The following is a 20,654-nucleotide window of genomic DNA, read 5'->3' as shown; positions in this document are numbered from 1 at the left end:
GTGGCACCACCTGGTGCCACAGGACAGAAACGCACCGGGCAGCGCGTCCCCCCGCCCCGGCGGAGACAGCGCCCTGCCTGGGGCGAGGAGCGGCAGCCGCAGCCTCTGCACGGACCCCACGGGCGGAGACACCCCCAAAGCCACGCTGCGGGCCACAGCGGCCCCATTCTGCAACGTCACTCCCCGGGCTCGGCACGGCTGCCTTCAAGAACAGCCCATTTCTCCCAGCCATCCCCGGGGAACAGCACTGCAGCTCCTCAGCTGCCCCCAGTCCCCCCCAGCTTAACCGGAACGGGAGGCTGGAGATGCTGGAGACAAGGAGGGAGGCAGCAGCTCAGGGCTTGCTCCAAGGCGTCAGGAGCTGAGCCAGGTCCCCACAGCACCATCTCCCCAGGACAAAAAGGGGCACTGCATCCAAGGCCTGCTCGTGTCATCCCTGCGCAGGGTTCGCTGTGGCCGTCCTTGGGCCATGGCAGGGCTGTGCCTCGGCTCACCAGGGCAGCTGCCACAGGCCCCCCAGAGAGCATCACGATGCCACTCCAGCCCCTGCCCAGCTCTCAGGGCTGTTGTCCCCCCTGTCCCTGCCCAGTCAAACAAAAGGCACAAGTGGTTCTTTGTGCTACGGCCGAGAGCCGGGTCAGGCAGGACCCATAATCCTCATCAAGGAAAATTAAGCCATGCATTGATTTTTCACCAGTATAGCACGAGGCTGGCTGTGAAAGCCTTGCATAACCCACTTACAGGCTGCAGAGCCCCACTGTCCTCACAGCCCAAGGCCAGCTGACGGCACAGCGAGGTAAAAGCACTGACAGGAGGGACCCAGCTACCACAGCTCCAAGCTACCAGCACTGCTACCAGACCTGCCACCATGCACTGCTGCCAGCAGCTCTCTGGGCACAGTGTAGCTATCAGGGCCACACTCTCCCCTTGATCCTTCCCAGGCCCCTAAAAGGAAGAAGTGTCCAGCTACAGAGCAAGACTAGGATTCAGTCACTTGCCAGGAGCAGAGCAGGCAGAGTTACCTTAGGCCAGCTGGGAGCACATGGTAGCTCCCCTTCAGACCATGGTCTTCCCTGCCTCGCTCCAGGGGCAGGAATGCTGGCAAAAGGTCCTCAAGCTGAAGGCTGGCAGCAAGAAGGGACCACCCCACCACATCCTCAGTCCTCTCACCCAGGACCTGCTGTGTGCATAAAGGTTTCACACTTCTGCTTTCCTGCCCCAGAAAGAGCAGGAAAAAAAAACCAACCCTGCTTAGAAAAGCACAAGACACACAAGCAGTGTGTCCTATGAGGGCTCCTGGGGGCTGGGGCTGATCCTTGACCCCACAGCCACAAGGCCTGAGAATTGCAGAGCAGGGCAAAGTGAGACCTGTCCCAAACAGGCAAGTGTGCCCCAGGGCCCCACGCTCCTCGGGGCTCTGCAGAGCAGGGAGCAACACTGTCTCCCTCCAGGGAGGCTTTTTACAGTTTGTTCACCCATCAAGCTGCAAATCCTCAGCAATTAGAAGGCAGCCAGAGCTGGCACCAAACTGAGACACAGCATTGAGTTTTGCAGCCAGAGGGTCAGGCAGCCCAGACGGAAAGAGACCAGAGTCCAGAGGTGGAAAAAAGAGAGGAATCATTTTTATTTGTGAAGTGTTAACAGATGGAACAGTTCAATGCTACCCAGCAGTAAAGGTGTTAGACTCCCCCAAGCACTCATCTGCTCATAAGCCCCCATGTCAAGCACACACCCGATGGCTCAAGCACAAGCACACTCTGTTAAAACTTAAACCACCCCCAGCTCACCCTGCCCCATCCCCCCAGCAGAGACACGAACCACCCATGGAATAAGTTACAGCAATCATTTATCCAGTGTCCAGCTCTAACTGCTCCTGGCTGCCTGTTTCAGAGGAACCAAGAACAGCTCAGGGTGGGCTGACTGGGAATCTGCCTGACAAAGACATGCCAGGAACACGCCCTTTGCCAGGGAAAGGTGCAGCCTTGCTCCAGGTTGATGCACTGGGAGAAACACAACTCCCCTCCTGAATCCTCTGGTCAGATTGTGTCACCTCCTGACAGCCACAAAAGCAGCTCCTCCCTCACCCCCACAAGCAGGTGGGACAGAGGTGCACTCTCACCCCCCCACTATGTACCAACACAAAGAAACCTAGGACAGAGACAGCCAGGGAGCTAGACTACCAGGAACAGGGGATTTACGTTTACAGGTAGAAAAACCCTCCCACGACTCTTTAAAAAAAAGAAGTGTATTTTAGATCTACAACTTAAGTTTCTTAAGAAAGTGAAGTAACTGAATCGCAAGGACGCACTAGAATATTCCATGGTGCTATTTTACCAAAAAAATAGAAGAAACCAAAATTGTCCAGATGAATTCTTCATCTACACATCACCTGGCAGGAGAGAAAGAAAAGCCAGTTAGATAACCCAGCTGCACCAGTATGGCTGCACTGTGCTAGAGGCAGCCTGCGCTGGGCCAGAAGAGCCTCTGGCTCCACAGATGCTTTGGTTTCTCCCAGAGACCCTCTGCAGACACAGACACTGCAGCTCTCGCTCCCAAGTGTGGCTCTGCCCTCAGGCCTGGCACTCACCTGGCCCCACTCTTAGTTTGCATTTCTCTGGCGGACGTTCTTGTCCTTGTGGTTCGTGGCATTGCTCTTCCTGGGAAGAAAGAAAGGACATGAGAAGAGGGAGAGCAGAAAGCCCCCCTCTCCAGCCACTAATGTAATTCAGGTCCAAACACATGGTGCAGCTCAGGCAGGAGATCAGTTCCCAGAGCAGTGTCAGACACTGATGATGCCCCAGGTACGTGTGGTTTACACACCCAGCACACTGACTGTTATCCCACACCAGCCAGTTTTTATCTTCAGAGCAGATTCCCTGGCTGGATCAGATCTGCCAGTACAAATCTGGCTGAATAGGAAGAGGAAAGGTACTCACAGTGGTGCAGAGCCTCCATCATCATCTTCACATTAGGGATAGCATGGAAAAAAAGAACAAATAGTGTCAGGGAAGAGCATGTACAAAGTGACCTCTGCCTCCTCTTAAAGCAGTGGGGACTATGTTCCAGGCAGCACTCCCACCACCACTTAAAAACGGGAAAGAGCCACAGTTCCTCCAGTGAGATGGCAGTGCTGCCCCGACTCATCTGCACCCACCCCCACAGCTCCATGACTTGGGATGGCTCCCAAATCTGAGCACACTCACAGCAGGTAAAGGGGAAACCAAACAGGATGTTTCAGGAACAGGGGCTTTAAGCAGCAGCAGGAAGCCCTTTTCCCTTCCCACATGTTGTGATCTCAAAACAAACACTGCACACCATGTTCTGGCTATACTGAGCAGCACAGCTAAGGAAACACCTCTGCCTACACATGCCAAGCCCTGCAGCCTTTCACCAGCTCCCTGCAACCTGCCACCTCCCATCAGGGGGCCCCCCCAACATCTCTTTTGCTCCCCATTGCCTCTTCTACAGCCCTGGCTCCCCTCAGGTGACCCCAAGCCCCACAGTCCAGGCACTGGGACTGCCCTGGGCACCAGGATCTGCTCACAGCTGGTGAGAGGACAGAGGCAGACACATGGCTGAAACTACCTTTTACTTACCATGTGAGGTGGCACCCAGCAGCAGAGAAGGGAAGAGTGGACAGGTAACACCAGCAAGAACATCACACCAAACACAGGCTGGAGTGTCCCCATCCCAACCCAGGTGACAGGAGCATTCAGTTCTCAGCCAGTACTGGGAGGAACTGGGTCAGACAGGCCTCACTGTCACCTCCTCTAAGTAGGAGCAAAGCTACAGGGACTGTGGGGAGAACCGCTTGGAAGATGCAGCTATAACATCCTTAAGAGGACACCTGCCTTCCAGCCAGGGGTATCAGAGGGCAAAACATCTGCTTGTAAAACTACCTTGAGTGGAATTCCAAGCCCTGCAGTCAGAGGACGGATATTAGGCTTTAGCCCCTCTGCTGCACCTCTCCTCAGGGGGCCGAGGGGCCCAGCAGTAACCGGGGCAGGAAGGATACAGAGCATTCACACTGCATTGTTAACAGGATCAGATACGGCCGACCCAGCTGACACAATGCAGATCCTCACCGATAAGGAAAGGGAGGAGCTGGTGCTTCCAGAAAAGATTAAAGATAGTACCGAGCTTTGAGATGCAGGATGTGTTGATCTGATGACCCAAAACATTCTGAGCTGAACACAAGTTAAGCTAAACCTGGTCTTGCTGAGCTACTTACAGTCCCACACTTTTACAGCACCATTAAAGCTCTACTACTTATTTACAAACCACCCTCTCCAGACTGGGAGCTGCCAAAGCAAACCCAGCCCTGCAGACACAGGAAATACTTGAGCAAAGAGGTACTGGTGAGGCAAAGGGTCAGGCTGACCTGCACCGACTCCTCTCTTGCTCCATCTCACTACAGGACTGTCAGAAACAGCACAGTTCCATGCAGTTTCATGTCTGAAGTGGCACAGTACAGGCTGCTGTTGTTCCACAAGTGCCCCGAGTGGCCATCCTCAAATCAACCCGCTCTGACAAGGGGACCTCAGAGTTCCCTACGAGCCCATCTTAACACCCAACAGATTACCTGATCTCCCCCAAGAGATTTAAACCCAGGCACCGCTTACCATCAGGAACCTCATCCGGCTTCCTCCTCTTCTCATAGATGAAGATGATGGTGACAAGAACAAGGACTTCTGCCACGATGCCCAGGAAAGGCCAGAGCGCTGCCAGGCGGCTGCGAACGCGCAGGTTGACCGTGGCATCCCCGGAGCCGTAGGAGTTGGTGGCATTGCAGCGATAGTCGCCTGTGTCCTCCTCGATATTCAGTTTAAGAATGCGCAACTCTGTCTTGTTGCCGCTGGACTTGATGATGTATCGCCCAGAGGCATTCTTCAGGTCCTGGAGGGAGGAGGAGGAATAAGAGAGCTCTGAAGGCAGTGCTGACTGACCATGCATGGTCCAACCCCCATAGAAATCCTCCTTCCCGGGGCACTGAGCTTTGAAAGACGCAATTCTGATGGCACAGGGTCCCCCACCTCTGTGGTGGGCAGCAGGGTTGGTAGAAGGGGAGAAGGAGCAAACCACAGCACTTACCCCTTGACCATTTTTGTACCAGGACCAAGTGGTGACAGGGGGGAAAGAAGGATTCTTGCAGGTCAGCACACCCGTGTCCCCCTCGTTGCCATGCTCAGACTTCTTATACGCCGTCACCTGGGGGGCAACTACAGCAAGAGAACAAGAAATTCAGTCACCTCACTCTAGAAATCACAGATTTGTGCTCTCTGCAACTCCACCTCGCCAGAATCAGGCAGCTACCCCAAAGCTTGACCTCAGTAAGGCTGTTCCTCTCTCTACTTTGGCATTTTCAGAGGGGAAAGCAAATCAAGCTGCTTCAAGAAAGGTTCAGACAGATTTGTTTACCAGGTATTATCCTTCTCCCAGTTTTCCTGTGGGAACATGCCCACAGGAATGCAGGATCTAAGAGCTGACCCTGCAGACGCAGAACTGCCTGATAACAGGGTGCTGCCTCACGGGGCACGTTGGCAGTGCATGCACAGAGCCCTGCAGCCAGGGGAGGGCTGGGAGCAGCCTCTCAAGAAGCTGAAAAGACACCACAGCAAAGTGTTCAGGAAATCACAGCTTTCCCATGCTCCTCCTCAGACCCAGAAGCAAACACATGAAGTTACCTGAAATATTCACTTGTCCTCTTATCTCTGGGTTCGTTTTGTAGACACACTCGTACATGCCAGAGTGCTCCTCCATCTTCCCCTCGATTCTACCAAAAACAGGATTCAGGTAAGCATCCAGCATAACTGACTTACCCACAGGCACCTACCTCCAGAGCCATGGAGTCACATCCATAAGCATCAGCAACCTCCTCTATAGCAAATTTCTCCCAGTCCAGCAGAGTATTTATGCTGCACCGTGTACCTTCAGCAACCCAAGTCTCCACTCGCCCCTCCCCACACACTGAGGATGGCAGAAGAGGCTTTCATATGCACCACATATGACATGGGCCTGTCAAGTCAGGGATCACTGTTCCAGCCCACTGAAACACAGGGCAAAGATCACCCAGGCTGGGCTACTCTGGATCAATCCCAGCATAGGGAGAACTCTCCCATTCTCCTTCCTGTAAGCTGCTGCAATGAGATTTAGTGGATTATGCAGCCCCGCAACAAACATCCCATTCTGCTGCTCAGTAATACCCACTCGAGGGAAGAGGCCCACAGAGTTTGTCCCGTGGCTGCACTGGGACAACGGGCTGTTTGTTAGTTCTGCTGTGCACGGCGCTTCCCACTTCCAAAAACCACTCAGCTGAGGAATTGAGGTCACGCGAGGGAGGCTGGGTTATAAATACTTTAATCCTTGTTCAGCTCCCTGTTGCTATGGGGAGACAGGCACGTCGGCACTGCCATACAAAGGGACATGATGCCTCCACAGCTGCTGGGTCAGTGCCAGCCAGGCCTGACTGTAATCGGAAAGGAAAGCTCACTGCACTGCCACAATAAGGCCGGTATTCCCACACCGAGCACGGACCATGGCTCACTGCAGCTACCCAGCTCCTGTGAGAACAGCTGGACTTTGGAAAGGGACATAAAGACCCTGGGAGAAACAACGTGCACTGGAGCCTCTCACTTCAGAGCTCTGGGGGAACAGCTCTGGCACACTGACCAACCCCAGCATGCTGCGCCTGACAAACCAGAGCCCAGCTGAACACCTGCCTACAAACATGAACAGCAGAACTTCCCTAAGAGGATATTTGTGGCATAAAACCATCCCTTCCTCCTCCTTTTTGCCCCCTCCTCCCCATAAAGGAGAGTGTTGGGCCTTACCAAAACTTTGTCCAGCTCATCTTATGCTCTGTGGTCCCAAAGCCCTGTCATCAGCCGGGCTACAAGCACTCAGCCCTGGGTCCAGCTGATAGCAGACACCAACTGCCTCTGGGAAAAAACATGCCCATGCTCAGGTTCTGACCGTGCCCTGCCACTCACGTGTAGCTGGTGAAAGCACTGTCGGTCTCATCCTTTTGCAGGACCTTGTCCCCATGCATCCACTCGTGGCCCTTGATGGCGGAGTATGGCCCAGACATGTTACAGGTGAGGACCACCTTGCCAGAATCCTCAGCGACATGAGTCTTGATGTCTGGACCTGCGTTCATAAAGAATTGGATTTAAGTTAGCAGAGGGTATTGCAGAAATGACATGGGGCCCAAGAACCGGCAACACAAACCCCACAGTTCCTTGTCTATCCCAGCTTCCACTTACCTTCATACACAGTTCCCTACCAGTCCTGACAGTGCCAGCACCAGACAGCCCCCAGCACCAGGTGACTGGGCCTGAGTGCACCTGGGGCAGCAATGCTGACCCTGCAGCTGCTCCCCTACAAGCAGGATCTCTGCTGCATCCTGCATCACTTGGAGCCTCTACTGTGGCTACCACGGGTGCAGCCCCAGCAGAGCCCAGTACTCAATAAGCAATGGAAAAGGTCACTCTGAAGGGCAGAGCATGGCTCTCTGCTGCTGCGAGCCACCAGAGCACTCATGTGTCAACACCTCCCACCACCTGAGCAGCTTCAGAAACCTCCAGGTAACACAGAGGACAGTCAGGACCCTCTGTTGCAAGGGGCAGCAGACAAGACCATGTGGCAGCAATATGTGCTTCATCTGAGGCAACCCTGAGGGTTTAGTCAGAATTACTCCAGGGAGAACACAGAGCCGTGACTCCAAAAGGTCCTGGGCCTCCATGTGCCAGGCAGCAGTAAATTATGCAACTTAAGATGACTCAGGTATTTCTACTCGTAGGAGGCTGTCCGAGAAGGCAGCTGCCATCAGCAGCACCACTACACAGCCCTGGTGGCACTACGGTCCCTACCCTTTTACCTAACCTCCATCCCTTGGAAGGAAGAGTTTTTGCCAGGGCTGACAAGCATTTTGCTTTTCCTCCTATCCAAATTCCACTGGAAGAAGGTTCTGCTGGAGTTCTGTAATCCCTAGCACATTTCTGCTCAGAAGGCAGCTATGCCCATCTAACTCTGGGATTCATGGGAAGACCTCACCAGGATGTTAAGCTCCCTCCCAGGTTTCTATCACTCAGAGCAGTCTGTGCGCTCCAGCATTCGCCTGCCCGCTCTGCGAGAGGGAACCTGGCCACGTCCACAGGACAAGCAATGACATCACACTCAGTGTCACACAGACACGGCCATTTCAAAAATGGTTGCATCTCAGACCTCAAAGCAGGTTTTGTTCCCCACAGCCTGGGTCACCAGCACAGAAGCGAGCTCAAAGCAGGGCTGCCGAGAGGAGCGGGAGCTGGAGGAGCCGCAGGAAAGGGCCGCTGGTCAGTGGTGGTTAGGGCAGAGTCGACCGCAGAATCAAGGCTCAATTCTGCGGCCAGCACCAGGGCTCGAAGGCGCTCGGGAATAAGCGGCAGGTTCCAGGTCTTTGGCTCCGGAAAAGGCGCGGGATTGCCGGAGGGCGAATTGGTTGGGAAGCCACAACCCTTTTTGAGCAGGGCCATTTCGGGTCAAGTCACAGGTGGTGGGGAGTCGACAGAGGGTGGGAGTCTCTCAGTTCTACAGCGGGGGGTGGGAGGGTGGGGGAGCTTTCGGGAGCCACAGGACACGGGTGCGGGGGTGAGCATGGCAGGAGACTCAAGACACCAGTGTCCGAGCAAGTGCCAAGGCCTCGATGTGGCCACTCACGTTCGATGACAAAAACGTTTGCCTGGGAACGGATCCACTTGACTTTGGGACTCTTCGACAAGTGGTTGCGGTCGGGGTCGTTGCTAGCCCGGCACTCATACATGCCTGAGTCGTCACTCGTGAGGTTTGCGATGTAGATGGTACTGGTAGAGTGCAGGTTGTAGGTGGCGTTGATTTTGACACGGTCCTGCCGTGCGCCATCCCAGAGCTGAGCATAGGTCTCATTGGGATCGTTCCCCTCAAACCACCACTGGATCTCGGGGATGGGATTGCCAATCGCCTCGCAGTATAACTCCACGCTGTCCTGAGTCAGTCTCTTTTGAGACAGCGGTGACTTTATAAAACCAGCTATGAGTTGAAGAGGTATTAGTGCAAAGTGTTAGTGCAAAGCAAGAATTCACCTTCTACAAGCAAAAATAACCCTCAGCGATTGAGAAGAGGTTGCACATCATCTCCATATCAGCGAACTCTACCCTCCCTCCCTCCACGCTCTGAACTCTGCCTGGCTCAGACAGGGCTGTTCACTTTAATTTCGTATCTCCTGCGGCTCCGCTGCAAAACCAGCACAGACAAAACAGCACTCTGTGTTTGCCACTATCCAAACCGGACACCCGTGGCATCACCCACCTACTGCGAGGGATGGTCATGCCTCTGGGGCAGACTGGGGCTGCAACGCTCCACGGCCCCCAGCACTCGCAGCTCAGGATGAAACACCAGATTTTTGTTGTGAGGGCTTCCACAGCCTCCACAGTCCCCAGCCTGTGCTCTGGCAAGGTGCTGCACAGGTCACGCTGCCATGAAAGGCTGGGGGGGCAGCGAGGTGGTGGGACCCCAACACATGTCCCACTGCAGAGAGGGTGCCAGCGCCAGAGCACAGATCGAGCCCCTCCAGCTCAGTTTGCTTAAAATGGGAAAAGTGCTTCCCTGTGCTCCCCCTCCCCTGCCCCAGAGGAACGTGCCCATTCCCCCTCACTGTACAGCCTCAAGGCTGGCTGACCATAACTGGGAGCTGGCTGACCATAACTGGGAGCTGGCTGGGGCCCAGGCCCCCCTCGCTGCGCCGCGGCCGGAGGACCCGGTGCACAGCCACACGTACCAGCCCCTTGGCACCCTCTGCCTCCTCACACCCTTGTTCCATCCCTCTGCTCACCAAGGTGCCTGGCAGGAACTTCTAAGCACAGTGCTGAGGTAACAACTTTTTGGGGGGAGGAGCGTCTGCAAGACGTCCTGAGTCAGGTGCGAAAACATGTAAATTTGTTGTCATATAAACAGTGAAATCAGACTTTTCGTCTCAGGCAAGACCAGCCTGCAGAACTGAACTAGCAATAAACAGATCAGAGGCACAGGCAGCAGCTGCAGGCTGGAATTCAGGTATTTTTCACTCTGCCCTTGCAGCCAGAGGCCAGGGGTTTCAGCGCTGCAATCAGCCAGTCCAAAGGTCGGTCCGTGTGCTGAGGGAAGCGAAGCTGCCAAATCTCTTCAGGCTCCAGGGCAGGCGCAGGGCAGCACCCACAGCCCTGGGAGCCCTTCCCAGGTCAGGCAGGAAGGGAGGCTCAGTGGTTCTGCTTCAGGAAAAGCCATCAGGCTCAGGTCGAGGTCCCTACGCGACTCACCCTAAGCCAGGTTTCAGAAGAAGCTCAGCTTGCGACACGTCCTTCCTGCACTAATGGGCGGCCCCACACACCAAAAGCCTTCCAGGAATTAATTTACTCAGTTAAAAGCACTTCATGATCATACAGAACATTCCACTGATGCACCATGACGTACAAGCACAGAGGAGGTGGGTTTGGGAGAGGGTTCTTTTGTATGCCTGAAAATGTTTTAACAGGAAATTCTAGGACTATTTTTGTGAGAGTAGAAACAAATCAGTTTCACAATCCTAAGTTGACTCAAACTGAAGAAAAATACAAGTCAGTTTGTAAGCTAAGCTTGACTTCTAAATAAATCAATTCCACATTTCTCAAAGGAAAAATTAGCTTTACATACTAAAGCTTTGAAAGTCTTGAGGAATAAGCATCCCTGAAAGGACCCTCATGCAACCCAGATGCTCTTGGGAGAAGGCTGACACTGATTTTAAACAAGTGGGAGATCCAGGGGTCCCCAGAGATGTTTAGGACAGGGGTATCAGCTGTGAGCAGCTCTCTCACACCCTGGGTTCCACTCCCAGGACCAATGACCAGTGTGCTATGGGGGGCTTTTCACACTACAGGCCTGTGATCAAACACTCCTTGTTCTGACAAGCCCTGGAACTGCCCGCAGCACTTGTACAAGCCTGTCCATTCCAACTGCAGCCTGAATTAAAGCAGGAGCTGGTAAAGATCAAGGGTTTTACAGCTACAAGGTGATTACTGTACTCTGACAAAATAAGCTGGGCAAGGTTATTTGCTCTGAGTTAGAGGGTACCTCGTGCAGTCCAGACAGGTTAAAAGACTCCAGAGCAAGTAGCAGCAACAGTGAGTACCATTTGCATTCCCAGGGGAATAATGTTCCCCCTGTTTCCAGCAGGAAGCCGAGCATGCAATCCCAGTCCCAGGCTCTCCAGGCTGAGGAAAGCGCCTGCTGAGCCCAAGGCACAGGAGCACAGCCATCACCAACCCACTGGAATCGATCGGGGCTGCTCACACATTTTCTAAAGAGTGCCAGGCTGCAGACTGGAATCAGCTCCCAAAGGCCAGACATTCCCCACAGAGCTGAGCCGGAGCCTCCCCCGGCGCCTCCCAGGCACAGCTGCAGTATCTGATCCAGCAGAACAGCAGGGAAGGCAGAGAGACCAGATAACGTTCTCCAGAGTCACCTTCCAACTGTAAACAACCTCTCCACTCGATGAGGAAGGAGTCCCCGGGGTGTAAACAGCCTGGACACCCTTGGGGCAGACCAGCCTGACCAGAGCCCCACAGGGTATGTGCTCCAGCCTGGCCTGACCTTTGTTTCTTGGCTTGGGAAGGGGATAGTTGAGGCTCTGACACTTTTTGCCACTAACAGCTATAAAATCTGACCTTAAGCTTCACACAGCCAGGGCAAAGTCAGGGTCCCTCCTCCTGAGGGCACAGAGTCCAGTCCACACACCAACCTACGCTCCAACCCGCTTTTCTGCAGGGTGAGCTGCCACCCAGACTGCTCCATAAAAAACAAACCTAAAAGCTGCCGAGAGGTCAAATCCCCGCTTTCCAGCCCCTACTCTGCTACCTCGAGGCACCAGCACTGTTACACACCAAGCCCAGGAGCCACGCGGCCAGGCAGGACACGGGTGTTACACAACTGACGGGGCAGCTCGTCCTTCTGGGGCTTTTCAGACCAAGGATAGAAACTGCCTCCTCCACGTCCCACTGGTGCCAGTCCCCTGGCAGGATGCCAACAAAGGCACAAAGGGAGTGGGATACAGCAGACCTGGGCAGCTCCAGGTGAGTTTATAAAACTTTAACTGTGAGGTTTAGGAGGAGGCTCTGCCCTGCAGAATTAAAATGCAACCTGCAGCAAGGAAAATACTTTAAGCGGACACTTCTATCATACCCCTGGATTTTCCAGAATGCTCCCAGTCTTTCGCCTTCAGTCTTTGGTTCTACTACGGTGAAATAAGCCTGATACCATAAACTGCCTACGAGTACCTGACATCTAAACAGTTAGGACCAGCAGCCCGCCCCTGGTGATCAAACTGAGCCTCTTCCATCAGCACCCCCTGCACGAGGGCTGATTCAGAAGCTGCGGAGTCCTGCGGGCAGATCACGGCTGGGTTTGCCAAGGCAACGGGCTCAGTTTGCCACGAACTCCTCCAAAATCTGAGAACGTGAAAGGTGGAGCCCCAGCACAGGGCAGACCCGGCTCCTCCCTGCGGGACGTGCCGGGGATCATCGGGAACACCTTCAGGGTTTAAAACCGAAAAACCGGCGAGCCGGCTGCAGAGAATAGAATTCCTCGGTTTTCCTAAGGAGAAAACAACCCCGCGCGGCCGGGAGCGCCAGCGGACCCCGCCGCCCCCCCGGTTATGGAGAGCGGCGAGCACGCGGTGCGCGGGGGAGCCCCCGCCCAAGCCCCGGGACCGCCCGGCCCAGCCGCTCCCGGCCCCGCTCCGAGCCCCCCGGGCGCCCCCGCTGCCCCGGCCGGCCCCGCCCGCCGCGGACGTGCCCCGCCGCAGGCGCCCGCGCCGCCGCTCCTCCCCCCGCACCCGCCGCTCCCGGGCCTGGCCCGGCGCCCGCCCGCGGGGCCGGGATACCGCGGGACACTTCGGAATCCCACCGAGCCCCCCCTCCCCGCCGAGACCCCCGCGGATCCCCCCGCCTCGCCCGGCGGAGAACACACCTGGCGAAGAACCCTTCCCGGAGCCGCCCCGGCCCTTCCGCCCCGGCCCATCGCGGCCCCGCCCCGCCCCGGCCCGGTCCTTACTCGTCCCCGCGGCGCCCGCAGCCATCGTGCCCAGGACAAGCAGCGCCAGGAGCGCGCGCGATCCCCCCGCACCCGCCGCCATCTCCACACGCGCCTCCGCCGCGCCCCGCGCGCGCTATAACCGCGGCCCGGGCACGCACACGGGGCGGGGCCGGCCGGGCCCCCCCCTCGGTCAGCACGACCGCCAATAGTGTGGCGCAGCGCCGGTCTGGCCACGCCCCCCCGCCCTGGCACGGCCAATCAAGGGGAAGAGCGCAGGGAGCGCCCCCGCCCCGCGCGCCGAGAGCCGGTTCGGGCCGGTCCCGCCGCGGCCACGCCCCCCCGGGGCAGCTGATGGTCCCGGGAGAGGCCCCGGAGGTGTCCTGGGGCGGGGGGTTCAAACACGTGCCTGTCCCTCCCGATCCCACGAACACACCGGGCTCAGACCCACCCCCCCCCAAGCCATGAAGCCCCTCGAGGCGCACCGTGGGCAGAGGCGCGGGGGAGCCAGGTGGTGCTCGGGTCCGCGGGCTCCCGGGGCAGCGCCGGGAGCTGCCGCGGCTGTGCCAGAGGCACGTGGGAGTTCACGGAAGGCTCACGGGGTGAGCCAGGGCAGGCCGCGGCCCCCCGCTCCCAGCGGGATGTGTGGGAAGGGAACCGGGCAGCGCTTCCTCGGCGTGAGGAGCTCAGGAGAGACAATGGAGCCTGCGGACACGGCGGGGCCAGTGCCAGGACAAACCAGGCCGGCTGCGCAGGGCCCTGCCCCACAGTCCCCTCCAGGCATAGGCACAGCGCCCACGGCCCCGGGTCTAGGGTACCCAGAGAACATGCTTGGCCCTGGGATCTCAGCCGGCCAGTGCATTCGGGGGGACCGGGAGTTGCCGGCACCAGCCCAGCCAGAGCCGCCTGGTAGCCCCGAGGGGCCAGGGCTGGCAATAACCAACAAGGCCCAAGGCAGCCAATGCAAAGAGGCCTTTACAGGCTAGTAGCTCTGTTCCCAGGTCTTCCCACAGCTCTTCTGCATCCTGGGAGCCAACTCTTGGTTGAACCAGCCGTGGGAGCAGGGTGGAGCGCTCGTGGCCGGGGGTGCTGGGCAAGGGGGGGCAGGAAAAGCCAAAACAATGGGGTCATTGGCGCCAGTCCCCACCGCGCTCTCCACAGGGATCTGCCTGCTCTTGTAAACTCCTGAATCCTCCCAGAGCATTTCTTGCCCACGTCTGCCCCCAGCACGTCCTGCCCCACCCTGCACTGGGGGCATTCGGCAGATGGGGCTCCCGCGGTGCAGAAATCAGGCAGAGTGTGGGGCCCACGGCACCCTTGGCCAGAGGAGCTGGTCCTGATCTGGGCAGCCTCCAGTATCTGGCACTGTTGGGAACTCCCAGGGAGGGGGAGGAAGGCTGCATGGAGCTCCAGGACCTTCCTGCCAGGGGGACAGCGTGGGGGAGGTTCTGCAGGGCCAAGGCTGGGGTGGTCCCTGGCCCTGGGGGCAGCTCACAGTGCTGCCGGAGCATCACCCTGAGGGCAGCAAAGAGGGAACTAGCTGCAAGGAGCCAGCAAAGGAGAGGGCACGTGGGCACAATAATTTGTACCCTGTGGGTAATTTGTACCCCTGTGGCTGCTGGAGGTGCAGAGAGAAGCCCCCCAGAAAAGAAGGGGGGAGCTGGCTGTGAACCAGCAGCCAGGGCTGCTGCTCCATGCCGGCTGGTTGACCTTGGAAGCTGTTTGCCAGGCCTGAATAAAGCGACAATAATCCTATTCACCTTTTAGCCTCATTTCCTAAGGCAACAAAGCACATGCCCTCGCCGCGTGCAGTCGCAGGTGTCACTCAAGCCCTGATCCCATTTGCACGACTCCAGCCAGGGGAAGTTTTGCTCATTACCCCTCTGATGAGCTTTGTGCAGGGGGGGCAGGAGCCTCAGGCAGGCGGTTTGCCAGGGCCTCATCCCTGCCCTGGCCCCAAGGCGCTGGCGGCAGGGCTGCTCACACCATCCCAGCTGAGGAAGGCAGTGTTAGTGCCCCAGGCTGGAGTGGGGCAGGCTGGGAGCTCCCCCCAGGCTTGGGAGGTCACACATCCCAGCCCCTCTCGGTCTGCGGGCTCAGGACACACCCAACCGTGCTCAGATCAGAGCAGCTGCGAGGGCCCCAGGCACCCATTGGGCACCCATCAGTTGCCACTCAGCGTAGCTGGGCACTGCCCGGGCAGGTCTGCTGCCTGCAGAGGAGCAGGAAGGGAAGCACCATCCCAGTGCAGCACCGGAGGGTTTGGCCCAGGCCAAGAGACCAAGTGTTGGCCGCAGGTCTGGGGCAGAGGCACCTAACGCTGCACCCTCCCCTCCCTGGGAAGGGCAAAGATGCTCTCCAGGCTAGAGGCAACCCTGCCCAGACCCTCCTGCCTCCTCTGCAAGGCGGGAAGAGGGTTGCTGCAAGACTCACGCTGCCCTGTAGCCCAGGAGAGCAGTCAGTCCATCCCGCCACAGCTCCATGTAGGGGCTGAAGGGCAGAAGCTGGTCCACGTCTGGCATGGAAACAGACAAGGCAAAGCCTCAGTGATGCACCACGGCCCTTCCCTAGAAGAACTTTATTAAATAGTTTCCAAAAAAACAGAAGCAGAAAGACTCAGCATGACCCTGTCCCTCCCAGCTAGTCAAAAACTACAAACAGACCATACCCACGTCCCCAGTGCTGGCAGCTGCCGGGCACATCCTGCCTGGTGCCCTACGAACACAGCTCTGGCATCACAGGCAGGGGAGGCAGGAGGGTCCCGCAGGGACAGCCCAGAGGGCTGCAGGATGAGCCCTAAAAAGTGTTGAAAGTCACAGAATGCTCACATGCTGCCCCCCCAAAAGCAACCACTCACTGCCACCACAAGCCCCCCAAACCACTCCTCCCCAACAGGGCTGAGGAGCTGAACATGCCCAAACAAGAGGCAGCCAACATCAGCTCTGGCTGTCACTCCTCAGCCAGAGACACCAGCGCCCCCAGTTTCTGTGGCTTTGTGAACACCCAAACACAGCTTCCCCCTCCCCACCCTCACCCCAGGAAGTTTATAAAATAGGGGGGTTGTTTTTTGCTTTGCCTACAAAGGCAGTGATGGGATTTCCTTTGCAACGGCAGAACAGTCTCCCTGCGAGGTAGAGAGTTAATTTCAGGGCTGACAGATCCTAAATTCAAACCCGTTTGTTCTAGATGAGGTAAAATTCAGTAGTTTATAGTAAGTTTTGCAATGCTAGAGGGCCATCAAGATTCCTCATTGCCAGAGTCATCCTCATCACCATAACAGCTCTCTGCTTCCTCCTCCATCTCATCATCTTCATAATAGTCATCATAGAAGAGGTCTGAGCCCTCATCTGAGGCTGGAGCCTTGGTCTTCACACAGTACTCTGCCAGCGTGGTGGGGACTTTCACACCATCCCGCTCAGCATCCAGCTTGGTGCCCAGCACTTGCTTCCTGGAGGGCCAGAAGTGAGGGGTGAGGACAGAGCTCTGCACCGCAGCCCTCCAGACCCCATGTCCCACAGGACGCCAGCCCAGCCAGCACTGCCAGGCCTGGCTCAGCACACACCTGATGATGTCTGTGTACTCCCGGTCCTTCCCTTTGCTCTCCTTCCACTTGCGGTACATCACAGAGGCATCCACGTTGGCTGGGGAAAACGTGTTGGGCTCATTCAGCAGCGAGATCACGCTCAGGAGAATGGTCCTGGCATTGATAAACACGAGCAGGTCAGAGCCAAGGCAGGTCAGCATCCCTGCCCTCAGCTGAGCCCCCTGCCCGCAGCCCTCACCGCACGTTCTGGGTGGGGTTCCAGCGTTCCGATGGCAGCTCCCCACTCTGCGGGTCATCCACAGGCGGGTGGAGGATGGAGATGCAGACATCACCAGTCTGAAAGCACAAGAGAAACAGAACCCTCAGGAGCTGATGCCCCAAGCACTCTCCAGTAGCAGCTCCTCACTCACTCTTCCCTTTGGCTGAAGCCACGCGAGGCAATCCCAGTTGTTCCTTCAGTCCCAAGGAAGGGGCACCAGAGTTGTTGCTGCAGCCTCAGGCCTTGGGCTGCCAGCACCGTACGGGTCAGGCTGCCCGATGCTGAACACTCCATGTACCCAGCACAGCCCTCCTGCACCCCCTGTGACCAGTGGGCCCCGGGGCCAGGCACGTTGCCCGCCCTGCGGCCACTCATGGCGCAGGCACGACATCCCCCCAGGCTGAGCGTGGGAGCCGTCAGGCCTGGGAAGCCTGGCTGGCCTGGCACCTGCGCTGGGACAGCAAACGGCTGCTGTGAGCTCATTAGTGGCCTTCCCAGTGCCAGGCAGTCATTGCTAAAGGCACTGAGTGTCCAGTGCCAGACAAAGGCTGGCACTTTCATCCAGTGTCATCGCAATAGATGCACACGTGTCCACCGCCTGTCCAAGACTCTCCTCACTGTCCTTGGGGACCTACCTCATAGATATTGGGGTGCCACATTTTGGTTAAGAACCTGAAGGCAGGAGGAGAGTAGGGGTAGTCGATGGGAAACCGGAGACGAGCCTGCAAGGAAACAATAAGGAGACATGAGACCAGCTTGTGAGAAGGAAGAGATGGAAATCACAAAGCTCCTGACAGCTCTGGGAAAAAGGAACCTCTGCCAAGCCCAGAGGAGCTTCTGCCGGCCTCCATGTTAGCTGGCTCCGTAAGCAGGACACCAGCCCCAGGGGCAGGACAGACACTGGCCCTGCAGGTGCCCTCCCACCACACAGAGTGGGGTAAGTGAACAGGCCGTGAGGGTTGTCAGCTCCTTCCCCACTATTCTGCCTGATACCCTCCTCTCCAGCAGGACCCACCCACACTAACCCGGTGCTCTCCAACACCGAAGGACCAGTGGGAGCCCACGGTGCTGATCCAGCACAGCCCCAGCACCTGACGCCAACCAACCCCCAGGGCTGCTGTCCAGTGGACATAGCTGTGCCACCAGAGAAAAGGCTGTTTACCCTTCAGAGCTCAGGGGGAGGAAGCATCAGGTGTTTTGTGCTCTGATTAACACACCAAATGTCTAAAAATAGCCTATCACTGCTGAAAAGAGACCAAGTCCAAACTGGCTGCAGCGCGAAGCTCAGGGACTAAAAATAAAAGCACGTGAAGTTCAGGCTGCAGCCCAGGGCTCCAGCAGCCACCGAACCGGAGGGGCTGAGGCCAGGCAAACACAGGCTCACTGTCCACCCTTGAGCGAGGAGGTGAAGCCTGAGGTGGCACAGGGACTTAGAGCAATGTGCTCATGGCCCCCAAAGCTGCTGCCCCAGGCTGCCAGCACCAGGCATCTGAGAGGACTGGGGCAGCTCCTCCCTTTGTGGCAACGTCCCAGAGACTGATTCAGCTTTCGGCTGTTTCCAAGCCCTGGGAACAAACTTCCAGATTGAGGCTCAGCTGCTGTTCCCAAAACAGGCAATGGCCAGAAACAAACAGCGAAGGTTTAAACACAAAACAACTCCCTGAACATTTCTTGCTCCCTCAGTTCATGTACAAGAGAATTTGGACACTAGATCCATGAAGGGACAGTGTGAACCACTCTGGCTCTGCCCAGCAGTGGAGGAGTGAACTGGGATTGCTCTTTACCCATGGAATGAACCCCGTTCAGCAAGGTAACTGCAGACAACTCTTTGGATACTTCTGGAACTACAGCCTGGACAACAGACGATGCTGCCAAAGAGCCGTCAGCTCACAGCTGCTCACGGATCAGGGCAGGACACAGAGACATCTGTCCCCCTCCCCACCACCCTGCCCCATCCTGGGCTCCAGCCCCCCTCTCTCCTGCCATTCCAGGATCCGTCCCCAGCACGGGCAACCCCTGACAGCAGTGGGTTTGTCCCCACACATGTTCCTGCCTTGTCCCCCGGGCTGGCCCTTTGTCCCTGAGCTCCACTGCGCAGAGGGACACAGAAAGGGGGAAAAGCGCAGCGGGGGCCACGTTCTGTGTGTGGAGTTTGGGCAGCCCAGGGTAGTGCACACGCGCACAGGGACACTCAGCCCTGCGCTGGGCTCCAGCCAAACAGCTGAACGTCGCAGAATAATCCCCTTTGTTGTGTCAGAGGAGATAAGAACAAAACCGACAGAGGCAAAGGGGGCTGGGACAGCAATAACTCTGCTCTGCCATGCACTAACAGGCTGGAGAAGATTCAGCCCCTTCGCTCTCCTCTTATGTAGACTCTCACCAGCACCCTCTGGAAGCTCTCAGGCATGCAACTGGAGCACAAGTGGCTAAAAGGTGAGAGTTCAGAGGGTCTCATGCCAAGAGGCTACAGAAAAAAAAAGTCAATTTCAGTGAAAAGATAAAACCTGGCTCTGAAGCATCAGCTATGCATGCCCAGGAAAACAAACACAGCTGACCCTGGGTGACTCACCCGGCACATCCCCACCCTGACAGCAACAGGATGAAAACACAAGAGCTTGGTGGAGGAGGGAGGATGAGAAAGAGGAAGAAAACAGCCACCCAGGTTGCACAAGACCTGGGAAGAGCACACACACATCCTGCCGAGAGAGAGACTGAGCTGTCAGACCACAAAACGCCTTCTCCCACCTCAAACCCCAAATCAAGCCATGAGACACACTCTCTGTCCAGCTCTCAGCTCCCCCCCCGGGCTGGGCCATCTGTGCCTGCACCCGAGGGACCTTTGTCTCTTCCCTCCGGTCTGGTGGCAATGCCCTGGATCCCCTCCAGGAAAGGGAACATCAGCCATCCAGAGCTTGCAGTCCGGCACCCACAGAGCCCCCGGGAGCCAAACGCCCCTCACAGCGAAGGGGACCCTCGCCTACTTTGGCAGCAGCGCACCAGCTCTCATCCTTTCCACAGGGCCACCCCGCGACCCCACAGTGTTCAGCAAAAGACCCAGATCTCCCTGGCCCTCAGCACTCCCTCAAGGCCGGAAGCCGCCCTGTCACGCCCACCCACCCGAGACACCCTCCCTCGTCCACAGCCCCCTCACAGGGTCTCCCCACTCCCGAAACCCTTTACCCCTTCCCAAGGCATCCGGCACAACGCACGACACCACCTGGTCTGCCTTCACCCCATCTCCCCCCACACCCCGAGCCCTCGCTCCCCCTGGCCGCTCACCTTGAAGTACCCGCCCTCGTAGTGGGTGTCCGGAGGGCCGAAGATGGCCACGTCCCAGGTGTACAGATCCCCCTCGTCCACCAGGGTGACTCGGAACCCCTCCACAGGCTCCTCCTGCAGCCCCTTCAGCTCCAGCAGCAGCGCCTTCTGCGAGCTGGGCACGGGGGGCCGCGCCATGGCGGGGCCGAGGGCTCGGCGGGGCCGGGGGGGCCTCGGCGGCCGCTCTGAGGCGCGGGGGGGGCGGCGGGGCTGTACCCGCGGGGGGGAGGGCCGGGCCGCCCGGAGCTCCGCCCCTACAGGCACGGCTCGCCAATCAACGCGCGCTGCGGGGGCGGGGCAGGGGGCGGGGCTCGCTCCGCCCTGCCCCGGATTGGCGGCGGCGGCGGGTTCGGCGCTCCCGGTCCTGTCGGCGCTCCCGGTGAGCGGCCGCGACGGGGCTCCCGGTGCTCCTGGCCCTGCTAGCGCTCCCGGCCGCCCCGCCGAGGAAACCCAGCTGTCGTGGTTTTGGTTTGGGTT

At 57.7% G+C, this 20,654-nt stretch overlaps 2 protein-coding genes across 2 annotated transcripts; both read right to left on the bottom strand.

Annotated features, from left to right (window-relative positions):
- Nucleotides 1–1,600: 1,600 nt before the first annotated feature.
- BSG (basigin (Ok blood group)) lies at nt 1,601–13,164 on the bottom strand. Its single transcript, XM_027901007.1, has 8 exons — nt 13,078–13,164; nt 6,990–7,146; nt 5,685–5,773; nt 5,092–5,219; nt 4,623–4,896; nt 2,937–2,961; nt 2,588–2,657; nt 1,601–2,389 (listed from the first exon to the last, which is right to left on the bottom strand). Exons 1-7 carry the CDS (start codon nt 13,157–13,159, stop codon nt 2,600–2,602), a joined length of 813 nt encoding a protein of 270 aa, XP_027756808.1. The 5' UTR covers nt 13,160–13,164; the 3' UTR covers nt 1,601–2,389; nt 2,588–2,599.
- Nucleotides 13,165–15,609: 2,445 nt separating this feature from the next.
- Nucleotides 15,610–20,330, bottom strand: CDC34 (cell division cycle 34). The gene is made up of 5 exons (XM_027901012.1): nt 20,139–20,330; nt 17,495–17,581; nt 16,839–16,936; nt 16,619–16,753; nt 15,610–16,504 (listed from the first exon to the last, which is right to left on the bottom strand). The coding sequence occupies exons 1-5, from the start codon at nt 20,313–20,315 to the stop codon at nt 16,294–16,296; spliced, it is 708 nt and encodes a 235-aa protein (XP_027756813.1). The 5' UTR covers nt 20,316–20,330; the 3' UTR covers nt 15,610–16,293.
- Between the last annotated feature and the right edge of the window lie 324 nt (nt 20,331–20,654).

This window comes from Empidonax traillii, unplaced genomic scaffold, assembly GCF_003031625.1.
Source record: "Empidonax traillii isolate 1590-97213 ecotype Southwest subspecies unplaced genomic scaffold, ASM303162v1 scaffold761:size885847, whole genome shotgun sequence".
Classification (NCBI taxonomy): domain Eukaryota; kingdom Metazoa; phylum Chordata; class Aves; order Passeriformes; family Tyrannidae; genus Empidonax; species Empidonax traillii.
The sequence above is the reverse complement of the archived record's forward strand: the minus strand, read 5'-3'. Positions and strand labels throughout refer to the sequence as shown.

Coding starts and splice junctions, on each gene's coding strand:
- BSG (XM_027901007.1), bottom strand. CDS start 13,159: ATGGCGGCGGGTGCGGGGGGATCGCGCGCGCTCCTGGCGCTGCTTGTC. Junction 5,774..6,989: donor AGTGCTTTCACCAGCTACAC/GTGAGTGGCAGG, acceptor TGTTTTTGGTAG/AATCGAGGGGAAGATGGAGG. Junction 5,220..5,684: donor AGGACAAGTGAATATTTCAG/GTAACTTCATGT, acceptor CTCTTGCTGTAG/TTGCCCCCCAGGTGACGGCG.
- CDC34 (XM_027901012.1), bottom strand. CDS start 20,315: ATGGCGCGGCCCCCCGTGCCCAGCTCGCAGAAGGCGCTGCTGCTGGAG. Junction 16,937..17,494: donor GGCACCCCAATATCTATGAG/GTAGGTCCCCAA, acceptor TTGTGCTTTCAG/ACTGGTGATGTCTGCATCTC. Junction 16,505..16,618: donor GAGTACACAGACATCATCAG/GTGTGTGCTGAG, acceptor CTGGCCCTCCAG/GAAGCAAGTGCTGGGCACCA.